We start from the raw sequence: 15,214 nt of genomic DNA on the forward strand, positions 1-15,214 counted from the left end.
GAGCGGAGCGGGGGCCCCCCGGCTGCTCCCGGGGCCCGGCGGGGAGGGGTGAGAGGAGGAGCCAGGGCGGCCCGTGCGACAGAGCCCAGTGCGCAGGGAGCTGGTGACCGGGAAGCAGAACCGCGCCGAGCTGTCGCGGGGCGGGCAGACCCTCTGGAGCCCGCTGCCCCACGGGGGGTGGGAGGCCCGTCCTGCCGCCCCCCCGGCTTGGGGGTCGGGGCGGCTGCGGAGCGGAGCGGGAGGCGGCCGAGCGGTGCTGCTAAGCCGCTTAGGGCCGGGGCTGGCATGAGCCTCCCCGGCGGGGCGGCTGCGGGCTGTGCGCTGCGGCGGGGAGGCTGAGGGCGCGGATCCGCCGCCGGCGCGGGGGGAGGCGGAGGGGGGGCCGCGCTCCCCGGGGGAAGATGGGGAACTGCCTCAAGTCCCCCACCTCGGATGACATCTCGCTGCTCCACGAGTCCCAGTCGGACCGAGCCAGCTACGGGGACGGGGCTGAGCCGGATCAGGAGCCGCCGCCGCCATATCAGGTAGGGCAGGGAGCGGGGCGGGGGTGCCGGGGCACGGCGGGGGGCGCGGGGCCGCTCTCCCCCGGCGGGGGCCGGACCGCGGCGCAGCGGGGCCGTCGTCTCCCCGTCGTCTCCCCGCCGCCTCCCCTCCAGCGCTGGGCGGCCCGAACCTCTCCCTTTCCGCCCGCACGTAGCGCGGGGGAAGGCGCTTTGTCTCGGCCGCTCCGGCCGCTCCGGGCGGGCGGGAGGCGCAGGGCAGGGGCCGCCCGGCCGGGGCCGCGTCCTTTGTTGCCGCCGGCGGTGACATCACCGTCTGGCGCGGGGGACGCCCCGGGACGGGACCGCGGGCCCTGCCCGGGCTTTGTCCGGGCCCGCTCGCTCCGCTCCCGTATTTTTAGCTGCATCTGATCCCCAGGAACTCACTCCCCCAGCGCCGGGGATCTTGTTTCCCTCCGTCCTGTGGATCACGGGAAGGGAAGTGTTTCCCATTGTTCGGGGTTTTTTTTGTCTCAGAGAGAATCTGTTCATTTACATCTTGGTGACGAATCAGGGGGAAAGAAGAGAAAGGCCGGGTATTTGCTTTGATGGCTTTGCTGACAGCGGAGGGTAACGCTGATGTGGAGGGGGGATGGCGTTGGTGTGAAAGCGCCTGGAAGGGATGGACACGGAGAGGGAACCTGAACTTGGGATTGCACTTGTCTGCTCCCTTTGATCTCCACCTACAGAAATGTGTATTGACCTGAACGAGCCGTCTACAGCACTGAAAAATGAAAACCATTCCGTGATATAACTGCACATTCTGTACGAGTTTTGAAAAGTATTTTCCTGTGTGGGATAATAGCACACATTCCAGAGAAATCCATAGAAACGACAGTCAAGACACAAATTCTGGGGGGGTGACTCGGGAGCTGTACGTTTTCTAGGATGGGAGTCACTCCGTAGTTTCAGACCCTGATGTATAATTAACAAAATTGCAGGAAGTATTTAACCGGACAGACGTGATACTTCAGCAAGTTCAAGAATTACACCCTGATAGGAGCCCCGTAAGTGTTGAAGAGAAGCCCGACAATGTAGCAGCCCTTACTGGTGCCCTGAAGCTGCACTGGTGTGTCTTGGCAGTGTGTCCCTATTTGTTTTGTGCTGAATATTAGAATAAATTCTGTGATGTGAGGAATTTTTTTTTCTCTCTTCTGAACTGCTTCTGCTGAAGTCCAGTGAATAAAAAGTGCTTGCTGGCACTTTTAAAGCTTATGTGGTTCTAAGTTACGCCCGAATTGTCCATGAGGTTTAGGAATGCATTGAATTTTTGTCAAATCAGCATAAAAGTTTGTGCAATTTATTGCATTTATATCTGTGATTCTAGGAAGACTTATGGAGTTTTTTGGGTTTTTTCTCCCTTTGAAAACAATATGTTAGCTCTTGCAAGAGTCACAAATCAAGCCTATGCCTTATGCAGGCCTTCTTGTGTGGATGTCAGTAATGAATCTTCCTCTGTCATCAGAGGTTTTTAAAATTTTTTCTTGACAAAGAACTTGTTCATAAGTGTGGATGGTTGGCTGAGAACACGATAAAGAGTAAAATAAATGAACCTGCAGGTGTCTACTCTCGAGTAAGTGTATTCATAGCAAAACTTCCCTCACTTGAATAGAGCTGTGTAGCATCAGGTGATGTGCCCACAGGCACTTGCTGTCTCAGACATTGCTGGCTGTCTTGAAAGCTCCTCCACTGATCCAGCAGTTCCTAAAGCTTTACCTTAAAGGTAGCATTTCGTGTCTCACAGTCAAAGCCGAAGGTACCCTACAGTTTTTGAACCACAGTGGTTAGTGATTTTTAAAAAAAGAAGAAAAAAAAATAATACCTACAGTATTATGCAGTGTTTCATGCACTTCGAGTTTGAGGGGATTTATGATTTTAAATTGTTTACTGTTTACAAGATGTGCAAAAACTCCAAATATGAAAAATTCCTGATGCTCTGTGATTGCTGTGGTGCTAGCCATAGGTCACTCATTTTTACTTTCAAGTGGCAGCTTAGATTCAGTGTTAGAAATGGGAATTTAGGAGTTTTGTCCTTGTTTTGGATAATTGGTTCTTTTACAGTGTCTTATCCAGAATTAGTGTATAATATATAGACATTAGGAGTGAAAGGAAGGAAGAGTACACAACAAATTTGAAAACTTGCTTGTGGCAAGCCTCAAGAAACTGGAAGGTGAACAGTTTTAAAGCTAGCTGCTGAAAAGTCAGCTGTAAAATGGACATCGTTTAGAAGGGACTAAAAACTGGTATGTTTGCTTCTCTTGGGTTTGCAGCAAGGATGTGTCAACTTCCTGAATAGCTCTTGCAGGGTTTGCAAACTAAAGGAGGCTTGTTGGGTGAAGAAACACAGTTGTAGAAGATGGCTTCTGTGTCTCTTATAACTAACTTCTGTATTATTTTGACATTTAAAATACTTTTTCACGTCCTGCTGTGATTTTTATTTAGCTGCTGATTTCCAGCTGCAAAATGCACCCCCAATAATAATTTCAGAACTGCATGTCAAATTTCTTTAATCGATGAGTGCTGTTGAACTGGCTGTGTAAAATTTCTGCTTCCAAAAGTGAGATAGAAAATTGGACTGACAGTATGGACACACAGAATAACGGGGAATAACTTCTGTTCGAAGGCTCTGCCAGTACCTGTCTCTTGGTTTCTGTGGGAGTACGTGTTATAAGCTACAGCAGAAATGCCTCAGAGAGGAAGCATCTTTTTAAACAGGTGTCTGAGTTAATGAGAAAGTGGCCCATTAAAGCATCAGATATTTTCCAGTGCATTGAGCTTAACAGCTAACATGGGAAATAATTAAAACACACCAAAAAAAGAGTGTGTTTTTGTGGTGGGGGAAAAGGAAGTGATTTCAAGAGTGGACCAACATTTTCGTAGACGGTTGCTAATTTTGAATGCCTCCATTTTAGAATCCAGAAATTACAACTGTTTTTCTAAGCTCTAAGAACATGCAGCTCCATTTTTAACCGGTGAATCTGTGATTAGGAAAGAGTTAGCTTTGGTTTTATTTTTTCTCAAGTCGTCAAAATTGAGTATGCTTTCAAGTTTGTTTTCCTTTTTAGTGTATGAGTTCTTCACCATCTGTTGGCAATATGCCTTCTGCTCTTTTTCCATACAAGTTTAATGTTTTTTCCTAGTTTCTCTTACTTTTAGTAGTTCTTCTCAAAGGCTTTATTTTGCAGAACAGATGTGTCCCTTTTCTTAATCCTTGTCTCCGGTTTCTGTTCTTAAATAGTTCCCTAATAGCTGCAGGAAATAATTTGCCAGTTTGTTACATTTTGAAATTTTTACACAGTAAAGTAGATGCTTTACATCTTTTTTTCCCGAAGTTTCTAAAACTGTGGACAAAATACACCTCAGTCTTCTAAAAAAATGTTTAGCACTTGCTAAATTAATAAGTTGACAGCATGAGAGATAAGCACAAGTTCTTGGTGTCGATACTAAACTCATAAAAGCACATTTGATATGTTGATGTGGCAGATAGATTCATAATATATTTTTTACCCCTTTACCTGAAGAGATAGAGAGCACCCCCCTTACTCAGTACTTCCCTGTGTTTTACAGGCTCAGATAAAATGCTTCAGTGGATCTAGTGGATTTTTTTTTTTTTATTTGGAGGGATTAATTTAAAACCTTTTGGCCTGGATACTCATTTGATTAGGCTGTAGGCACAAAATGAGACGAGAGATCACAAACATGAGCTTAACCCAGTGCTGTGCTCCCATAATCTTCCAAAAGCTGTTGGGGACAGCAGGTTTTGAAAGCGCAATTTAGGGATGTCTCATGGCTTCTCTGTAACTGAGGTTACTGCAATAGCCTCCCTGTGCCTCCTCTGTTAACTGAGTGTCACCTGAACACATTGTACATGTGTCCCCATCCACCTGTCTTGTTGTGCTTCATTCCAGCTGTCCCCCATTCGGGGAGGTGGCACATCAGCCTGTCGTGACAGTGCTCTGGGGATGCTGAAGAAGTCCTCAGTTTGAATAGCCAGAGAATTTCCTTGAAATAGTCCACTGCATTTCTGTGTGAAATTTGCCCCATGGATGGATGTATTGGTTGTCTTTTGCTCAACAGAGAAGCTTTTGTTGTGCTCTCATCATGACTTGAGTAATATGTTACATCGGTGTTCTGATGCTGTGTTTTCAAAGGCATGGTAATTAATATAATTGAAAGTTACAAGCCAGATTAATTCTGATCTAGGAGTTGCACTCATTTATAGAAACATCTGTACAAAAATTCTGTTGGGCCCCAGCTGAGATGATTTATTGTCTGTGATTGTGTGTATTGTATAAGAAGCAAGACTGTGGTAGTGTAAAGTTACAGTCTTGACATGGAGTGGTTGTGTGAAGCTGGAACTGTTAGTGTATGTTGGAACAGCATAAAAGGGGAAAGATGCGATAGGAAAACATTACATACAGAAAGATATCCATGAAAAAAAGCAAACCCACGTGTAAGTTTACGTTCATAGAAGTGAAAGGATTATATTTTAAAATTGTCTGTGCAGGTCTTGCCCTTTTTTCTGCTTGTCCTCCACATCTAGCTGATAATGTGTATGAATTACAGTTGCATTTGTGGACGTGAACTGAAATACCACTCCAGTCCACAGTTCCTTAGTCTGGTGAAAACTTCAAAGGGCTTCAAAGGAGAGCGTGTCTTTGTTGGTGGGTTGCTGGCTGGTGCCTTCTGGCAGTAGTCCCTGGTGCAGATCAGCTTCAGTGAGGAGAGAAAGTGATGGAGGAGCTGAAGTTGAGAGTTTGCTGCATGGATAAGAAATGGTAGAGTAAGCCAGGGATAAAGTCACTCCTGATAAATAGTTAGGATACAATTTGCACACCTGCATTCAGAAAATACATTAATGCTCCGTGTCTTGTGCTGCAGGTCTGCTAAATTATTTATATGTGAAAGCAATAATAATAATTTTTTTTTAATATCAGTGTAGGGATATAATGAAATATATGTATTATGAAAGTCATTGTAATTACACTCAGGATTATTTGGTAAATGCGCAATATGCCATGACACTTCCTACTCCTTCAAGGGCTCAGCAAGAACTTAGCAAGCTGCCTAGAGAATTGTATTGCTGATCATCAGTCCTAGGTGGAAAGTTTCTTGAGGGTGCTAAGTCTAAACTTCCTTTCTAGACAACAGGAAACCCCCAAAACTGTTCACCCATGTTTCCTGTCTCAGTGCATGCTGGTTTCAGTGTAGCCTGCCAGGCTGGTTGATTGATGCTGTCTTCCATTTTGCTAGTGTAAAAAGCTGGTGGGGCAGAGAGAGAAGAGAGAAAGGAAGGCAAACGTGAAAATAAAGGATACCAGAGAGTATTACAGAGTTAGATAACTTTAATCTTGAAAATACCCATTCATAGACTGTTTTAATGAATATTTGTTGAATATTTTACTTTTTTACTTGCTTAAAATAGATTTTAAACTACATTTGGTTAAAAATACGTGTTAGACGTGGCTGGAGGAAATGAGAAGAGTATGCTGAAGTTTAAGTTCTCTGTGTTATCATCTCCCTTATAAAATTAGAGCCAGTTTCTAGACTCACTGTTGTTGAGCTGGCAGTAGGTAACGATCTGTTCCTAACCATTCTGTCCAGAAGATTTTCCAAGAGGGATTTGGAAAAGGAGAGAATATAATCACATTTGACAGAGTACTGCTTTCTGCTTTACGTGGATTTCTGCAAGAAGTGTCTTAAGTTGGATCAAGATGCTGTACAGTTCTGTCCCTGTCTTCCTGTATCCCTGATCATCACTTCAACAAAGGAAGAAAGCTCGGCTTAATGAGCACTTCTGCAGACCCTGGTAATGTTTGTAGTCAAACTGGTTGTAGTCAAGAAACCAAAAATAACACCACTTGCTTATGACAGACTTGTGTCTTCCAGTCTTTGTGCTCATCCTTGTTTTTGCCTCCCCATATACACAAGAAATGTATTTGTATTTTGAAGAAGTAATGGTCTGTGGAATAGTCTAAAGCAAATCAGCCATGACTTTTCTGTGAGCTAATGAAACAGTTTCTAAGAGACCAAAGAATTACAAAATGAGCAGATTTTTAGGGTTGTCATGGCTGAGTTAGAATAGAACCTTTTCAGGGGAAAAAGCTGAAGAGTCACCATACTCTGACTCTAAAAGGCAAAGCAAGCTTCGATCTCGATTTAGACCACAAGAGAAATTTCCCCTGACATTGTGAAGGTCTCAGAAGCAAAGATGTGCCTTGTTTCTAAAGGTAGGATGTGTATTTGTAGAAGATGCTGTCTTGTTCTCCCAGCCTCTTGGGCAGCCATAGCAGTGACATGTCTCAGCAGAGCTAGAGTTGTGTAACTGCTTGCTGGACAAAACTGAGCTTCAATGAAAAACAACCCCAGCCCCAAAACTAAACAAAACAAAATCCACCAAAAAACCCCACTCTAGCCCTAGCATAAGCCATCATCATCCTTGCTTAATGTCTTCTGTTTGTAACCTTAGCAGATCACTTTAGTTTCTTCACTGTAAAATGAGAAGTAAAGAAATGATGAAGTTTATCTTTAGTGCAGGCATGCTTTGTAATTTAATTCATGTTTGTGAAGTGTTCCATGGTAATTTGATTTTAATAAAATAATATTCCTCCATTATAGAATGAACCTCTGCGGAAATTTATGACAAACCTGCTGCTGTAGAGAGGGAGTTTCATCAGAAGATCTGTTTAAGGCAGTAGATAAGTCTCCTAAAATCTGTTTTGGAATCTGATAGTTCAGCGTTTATTTGGCAGCCTGTGTTCCAGATGCTCCATTACTAGGAATGAAGGGGCTGTGGAGATGGTAATAAGAAATCTTGCCTAATCAGGATGATGAATCTTTGCTATGCTGGGAGATTGTGCATTCTTTTGGGCAAGCCAACCCAAACATGCAGTACCGCCCTCCCCAAACTCTAGGACCACCATGCATTTGGGAAGCTCCTCTGCTTCCCGTATGTACCGCTGGTTCATTTCTGGGATCAGCTGTTGCTGGCTGTACATCTGGAGTCAGTTTCTGAACCACAGAAAACAAACTAGTTTTATGTTTTGAAGAGATAAGGATCTGTGGAATGGACTAAAGCAAATCAACCGTGACTTTCCTATGAACTAATGAAACAATTTCCAAGAGACCAAACAGTTACAGAGTTGATTATTTTATTTACCAGCCCCTCCATAGAAATCTGCCAGCCGCTCTGTTTCTCATCAGCGAAGAAGAAAGTCAGAATGCCGGTGGCATAAAAGCTGCCGGGCCACGATGCACACGCGGTGACACGGACAAACAGCAGATGCGTGCAGCAACGGGAGGAGGAGATAAAAGGACCGTCCTTCCAACCGCAGTTGCGTCAGCCAAATCACAACCAGCTGGTTTATTGCACCGGGCATTTCTGCTGACCCGCCGCAACGCTCACGCGTGCGCTCTGCTTCGCGCGGGAGCGCGCACCTACCCTCTGTCAAAGGCTGGGCTCGTTTTTGAGCCTTCTCATCCTGCCTCTGTTTTTAGCCACTGGTTTAGTTGAGGGATGATGTAGACCTGAGGTGCCTGGGGGAGGACTGAAACTGTTGGAAGAATGAGAGAAACTGTGACTCAGGAAATTCAGTTCCTCCCTTAGCCCCAGCATGCAGTGATGAACGTGCAGACTATTATCCTTGCAATACTGAAGCCTGTTTCCCTCAATTGTATTTTTTGGACAGTGGAGTGCCCTCTGTGTACTCTAGTCTGCTTTTTACTCAGATGGAGTAATTCGTATTTCTAGAGGCAGTTGTATTTCTAGGTTCAAGAGAAGTCCTTGTACTCCAAGGCCAAATGCCCCATGAAGGGGTCCTCATCCTCAGTCAAAGACAAGTCTCAGCTGGCTGACAATGCTGAGTTTTCCAGAGCTTGGGATTGTAGCTAGCCCATATGCCAGTAGAGTTTGGACTGCTAAGAGAGGTCCTAGAAGCATCAAGGAAAAGGAAACGCCTGGTTTATGACTAATAAAATTCAATGAATCTGCGTGACTATCCAGTTGTAAGCAAAAAATCAGTCAGTCAGTGCTGGTTTGGACAAAAGCAAGGAATTGGCTATCCTGCAGCCATGATCAAAACTATTACATTTACCAGATGCTGCCAGTTTCTAATCTTTGTCATGGACAAACTGCTTTAGGAAAAAACCAAACGTTTGACTAGAATATACGCCAGAGATATATCTGACATAACTACTGTCCAAGTATATATAGCTCTGTAGATACTATAAGGTTTCCCTGTAGTCCTCACCACTATCACTCTGTGTGGCTCTCCTGATGATTTGTATACAAGCTCTAGCCAGAAGGAAATGGAGCAATATTTATCTGTATTTATTGCCATGAGATGCATCTTGGTAGTGGGGATACAAATCTTTTATGACTCAGTGTGCGAACATTGCAGAATTGGATGAGGTTGGGTGCTCTTGCCCTTTCTGTTTCAGAGCTGTGGGAGGCTTATCTAAGAGATCAAAGTGCATCAGACTCCATTATTTCAGTATCTATGGGACAGTATAATGCATGAATACTCTGGGACGATGCCTGTGTCTGACTTTTATTCATCACTGTAATTAAAGCCAGATACAGAGCTTGTTCTGTGCACTGAACATTAATCACAGTGTTTTATTAACATGGTTGTCGAAATCTTTAATTCAGACATAGTATAATTTTGCAGCATAGATTAAGACCAGTATTTATTTTACCTGAATACATACATTTTATTTAAAGTTCAGAAAGAGAAGTGATTGCTCTCAGGTTTTGAACAAACGAGTGCAAGCGTTGCTTGATTACAGATGTACCAAACTGCTAAACTGGTTTGGTCTGTACTGTTGCTTAACAGAAAGCAGTGAACTGCTGCATTCAGTGGAAAATACATAAAAGACTCAGCAAACCAATGCTCTAAATTCAGATTTAGTTAAGATGCTGAAATTAATATTTTAACAGTTGTAGACTTTATTTTATGCTCTATGATAGTACTTGCTTAATTGCCATTGCCATTCTGATGTTTTGGGATTTCCCTTGGTTGTTTAAGTATTATGATTTTTATTGCAGTTGCATCCATATATCTTCAGTTTAGCTCATGAAATATAACTAAGTCATTGCTTTAGTGTTTGCTTCACAGAGTTCTGTAATGTTATATCTATATATTTGGAGACCTTGAGGCAGTTGTGGGTTGTCCCATGGAGAATGGCGTCCTTGAAAGTACATTACTCTTCTTGGAAAGGAATAGTATCACTTAAAGCAAAAATACTCACTTGAAATTAACTGTTGATTCTTTTCTAGGTTAGTGCTTTTCCACCTCGTAGTTCCTGGCTCTCTGAGGCTCTGTGGGCTGTTTTGACTGTGCTCACAAAAGCTAATGAAATCCCATCTGTAGTCATTAAACTGAAATACAGGTCCACAGCTCTACCTGACAATTTTTAGGGGTCTGCTGATCAGAAACTGGTAAGAAGCACTGCATGAATAGTGTCACTCTAAGGTCTGTCCTGAGCTGAGAAAACTCTTCCTGCCCTACTCTCCAAGGCACATCGCTTCAGCTAATGGCATTTGTGATGCTGCAGTGGCTGAGCTGAGGTAGATGATGGCCTTTGGCCCAAACATGAGTGAGATGCTCGGCTGCTCTCCCACTCTGTCCTTGATTGGAAGTGGCAATGTGGTACTTAATCCATCAGAGTGGATTCGTACGATAACTCGCCTGGAGCTGTGCTGGGTTGTTTATAATCCTTCCAGTCAGTCATCTGTAAGAACCACAAATGAGATACAAGGAGGGATTTTACATTATGTCTGAATTTAGACAAGCTCTGAAATTTCTAAGACCTGAAGTTGTATTTATTCTACTGTGTGGCTAAAGCTACTGAAAGTAAGCTTTCCAAAGAATGCCCATTCCTTCTGTAAATATAACGGGTTTCTCAATTTACAGTAAATGGAGTCAGGGTTTGAGAGAGACAATGTTTAATGACAAGTTTTGTTTTTAAAAATCCTTTAGGAAAGAAAAAGTACTATCTACACAAAATTACATGCTCCAAGTAATCTTTTTTTTTCCTCTAGAAACTATGTTCTTGTTAAGTGAGTAACCTGTTTTTTCCTACCTCCCAGAAGAAGCAAGATGACCTAGATCTAGAGCTTTCTGGGAAAAAGTTCACTTCACCCTATATATAGCTTCTCCTGAACTGTCTTTATGTAGCTGTCACCTACTCTGAGCTGATGAACTGAAGAGAAAGGAGCTGTGGTTTAGGCTGAGGTAGGAAAGGAGGGTGTTTTATCCTTCCTCTTTTTTAGGGGTCTGTTAAATAACATTGTATGCACATGCCACTGGCTGAATTCCAGCCTGGTGAAGGCTAGACTTCCCAACTGGAGCATAGAGAACTTCCTGTCTCTGGGTCTCCTCAATGTGCTGCAGCTGAATAATAACCAGTTACCTCTGGGTTAACAAGTATATTGGATCCCGCCTCTGTGCCAGCAGCAGTTTCTGGAGAACGTGATATCCTGGGGTCAGTGTGTTCTTTGCTCTGGTCAGATCCTGCATTTGGAGATACCTCCAAGCAGCACTGCTGGCACAGTGATGTTTTTATTGGAAAACAAAACCTGGGAAAATGGTAGTAACAACTACATAACAGATGCTACCAAACAGGGTGTTGGTGTTGAGGGATCAGGCAAGTGTTTCCAGCTCGGGGTGATGAGTCAAACCGTGAGCTGTACCGTAGGCTGAGGGAAATGGATCCATCGCTTTGTCAGTAAGGCATTTTTTTTTTAAGATGCAGGAGAGTTTATCTGAGTGCATCAGCAACTTAAGCGTTTTGGGCTTCTGCAGGCTTTCTGAGGAGAGAAGGGTACTTTCCAAGTCCCTAAAGAAAGTGCCACTGCCTACCATCACCACATACTCCTCTCCTGGGACCTTCACCACTCCAGAGATGGTGACAGTGGAACCCGTTGTTGCTCCTGTGGTGGGCTGTGTACACCTCTGGCACGTGGAGCAACCAGCATCTGCACTTACTTAAACTGATGGCAGGATCCTGCTCCAGCACTTAAAGATAATTGCTTCAACAGGCCCTGCTCAGGAATGAAGGGAGCTGAGGCCAAAGGAGAGGCTCAGGGGCTATCTCTGTTCAGCAGACCACTAGCTGAACCCAGGCAGAAATGTGGTGTGCCTTGTGATCAGCATTGTGTGTGTCTGTGTTTCTGGGGCAGGGAGGTCTGATCTAACTATCCTCTGCAACCAGAAAGAATTGCTTTGCTTTTCCCTGCTGCTTTCCACTTGAAACCATGTGCTCCCCAGTCACTTCATGGTGACTTTGGTGCTTATCTCATCCCTTGGTGAGTCAGCTCATGCCATTCAGGTGTCTGAAATGGGTTCTCTTACTATTTTTCCTCCTGTCAGCTTAGTGAACCGAACTGACTTTGTGGTGGAGATTGGTTTTGTCTGCACTTTTTGCTGTCTATAGATTGCATATTACTTAGTGACATCTGCAGAAAGGTCTAGAGGTATCAGGTATTAGATGTGTGCTATTACCACCAATATTAGAGGAGGTTTGGCTTGCCCATGTTGAAATGAAGGCTACTTAACTGCATATCAGAGCATGCACAGAATGAATATCTGATACTAGCTTTGGCAGTGAGTGCATTTGGGAATGGTCATATGCATGACATGCAGTCTAAAGGTGTCATTTCTAACCTCATTGGGGTGATGGGACGTTGCTGCTTCCAGACAAATCTCTGATATAGACAAAACCTTAATTCTTTATTTCTTAAATATGCTCCTTCTGGTTTAAAAAAAACCAAAAAGGAAACAGAACAAAACATAATAAAAGAATATAGATCTGTCTACTACAATCAGCCTTAAAGAAAGATGCTACTATTTTCTTTTTTAAAGAAGCTTTATTAATGTTACCTAACAGTTCATGAGTAGACTTGGTACATGCAGGAATGGGTGAAGACTTTCACAGCCTGTTCATAGTGCACAGCAGACTGTGATGTCCCTTGGGACACAACTGACCACAGTAACATCATTGATCTGCTTTGTGGGTGCTGCTCTGCCTCTGTCCTCACACAAACCTCCCAGTTATGACTCCGTGGATGGTTTCCAAAGTCTGAACATAACTTGGCAAGCTTTGTCACTGCTGTTAGGAGTTTGATTACCTTTGTGCATATGTATGTGGGGACTGCCAGTGTCTGTGGCTTTTAATAAAACAACCTCTCTGTTGTCTGAAATGTTTAGAATTAAGAAATCATAGAAGTATGCAAGAGCAGGAGCTGAGCTGGCTGCCTCAATGTGACTGTTCTGTTTTATGTGTTGTGACTCCTTATTCTAGTTTGGCATCTCTTAGACGAGGCCACTAGTTTCCTATTGAAGCCAGACTTACTCAAAGTAAATTGAGGGACAAAGTCCTGTTTCAGGAAATAAATTTGAGAAGCAAATTTTGCTGCTCCTTCATACATCCACTTGTGCAGCATTCCCAACAACTCCAGTCCTTGCTGGGGTAGTGCCGTGCTCTTACGTAGCTCAAATTCCCTTGCTCAGTCCCTTTCTGTTCAGTTTTCTGAATTCAGAACCAGTAATGCTGAACTTGAGCAGTAAATACCATCTTTACAGCTTTTTTTGGGTCTTAGGAACTATATTTGGTCAGGCTTAATTTTTGTCTTGAAGATCTACCAAAAGTGCCGGAGATGGGGCTGCTGGGACAGCGAGGGACACCCTTCCCTTTTTGTCATATTCTACATTTCCAGGGCTGTGGGGCACTGCAAAGCTGTAGAAGTTGTTTTCTGAATGAGATCACTTGCTGCCACTAAGGTCTCCTTGGATTGTTTCACAAAATACACTGGCCCAGTTTCAGTTTGAATACGGTAAACATTTCAGCTGGACAGAATATAACTATTTAAATTAGACCAGTAGCTATTGCTCTTTCTCCTTTAAATAGTCTTAGGTAACAGAGAAACTGAAGTAACTTAAATATGATTTTAAATCATAATTGCAGAATGGTCACCATGCTCCAGCAGTAGTGCCTGTGCAATAATCCCATGTACATTTGATCACTGCTGACCTTACCTTTGCTTGCCATGGGCCAAATCCTCACCAGTGGGGCAGCTGCCTGGTGCTACTAAAGGAAGAGAAGTGGGTTTGTAAAGCTGGAGATTTCAGAATGTGCTAGAACTTCCAGGTAGTATCTTTATATAAAGGTCTTTTTTTCAGCCCTGCCTTCATTCCTGCTTCTACCTGTAGATTGTACTGCAGGAAACAGGGTTTGGCCAAGAACATTTGGTGCTTCCACCGTAGATGTTTTCCAGTAGTGGGTTATGAAAAACCCCATTGAGATCAAATCAGAATTGCTAATGGAAAATCGTTTTATCCGCAAATGTCTGACATTTAAGGCTTTTGTTTTGTTAGTGTCTTAAACTTCCAGGTGGACACACAGTGTTTGCAGATGTCTATAATAGCTTCAACAAAACAAGGCTCAGATTTAATGAGCATTGTCTTCCATATTTTATTTAAATTAGCTTTGAACTAAATATGGCAAGCATTATTACTAGTTGTTATACATATTAATTTGGATAACAACCCTGTTCTGTGCAGTGTTGGAAACTGCATATTAACAAGTGTGTGAATTGGTCTGTTTTCTGATGTCTGAACGAGGGGATATATTGATAGTTCTGTATATGCTTAGTGCAGTTATTTTCTGCAGATCATCCATGATTTTTGAAAGACACTGGTCAAGCTTTACCCTTTTTTGATCAGCTGGGAACTAAGGCTCAAGAGCCTATCTCAGAATTCTAGATTATTTATGGCAAACCTGCACCTGTTTTTCTTGTACCAAACAGATCTTTAGTTGTTTCTCTGATGTTTACTCTCCTGATTTATTTAGGGATCCTATATCCCTTTCAGCCTTTGTTTTTCTGGGCTAATGCTTCTATTTTTGCTGTGTTTATTAGTGGATATGATATTCAAGCAACTTGGTTTTCCTGAAATACAAAATCTGCCTCAACCATAGCCAGTGAAACCAAATAAAAACAACAGCAACAGAAAGAAAATATTAAAATAGGGCATATTTTAAGTGATGGAGGGGTCGTTGACTGAACACTCAGTGTCTTGCAGTGAATTTTGTCATGTGGACTGATACTAGAAGTTGTAGGCAATATTTTTTCTAAATCTGTAGAACATATGGCTCTAAGGGGCAAGAACCTTTCCATGTGCTGTTATCCTCTCTCATTGGGTAAACCATTCCATGAGATGTCGAAGATATCTCCAGGAACGCTACATGGAATGATAGAAAAAAATTAGGAGCAGGCCTGTAAGTTATTTCAAGGCTAATTCTGTACAAAGCTCCAGCAGAGCACAGAAATTTTCTTTACCTGGTCTGCCAGTCTGAAAATGCCCCATAGGGTACTTATGGCATTCAGCAGATTTCATTTGATGAATACTGGACTCATTTTTACCAAAGTTCATGGAGAAAACCATGCCCAGCTCTTTTCTGCCCCCAAGGAAGCATCTAGAGCTACCCATCTCCCAGAAGGATCAGTTTATTTCTGCTGCTACTGTGTGACTCAAAACAATAAGTGAAAGAACAAAAAATTGTTTGCTGCAGTAATTTCTACTCGTGTCTTTACTGCACTGGAGAGTCATCCGTAAGAAAGGAGGTATCCCAAATAAAGACAGGAATTCAGATTCACCTTACTGTCTTGCCTATTT

The 15,214-nt window shown here is 43.2% G+C and overlaps 1 protein-coding gene across 1 annotated transcript in view; it reads left to right on the plus strand.

Moving 5' to 3' along the window:
• The first annotated feature begins 17 nt into the window (after positions 1-17).
• Positions 18-15,214, plus strand: part of RNF11 (ring finger protein 11) — a 30,335-nt gene continuing 15,138 nt past the window's right edge. The window contains exon 1 of the mRNA XM_032695810.1: positions 18-524. Within this exon, the coding sequence (XP_032551701.1) occupies positions 402-524 (123 nt within the window). The 5' untranslated portion in view covers positions 18-401. The remainder of the gene's footprint in view (positions 525-15,214) is intronic.

This window comes from Chiroxiphia lanceolata, chromosome 9 (genome assembly GCF_009829145.1).
Source record: "Chiroxiphia lanceolata isolate bChiLan1 chromosome 9, bChiLan1.pri, whole genome shotgun sequence".
Classification (NCBI taxonomy): Eukaryota; Metazoa; Chordata; class Aves; order Passeriformes; family Pipridae; genus Chiroxiphia; species Chiroxiphia lanceolata.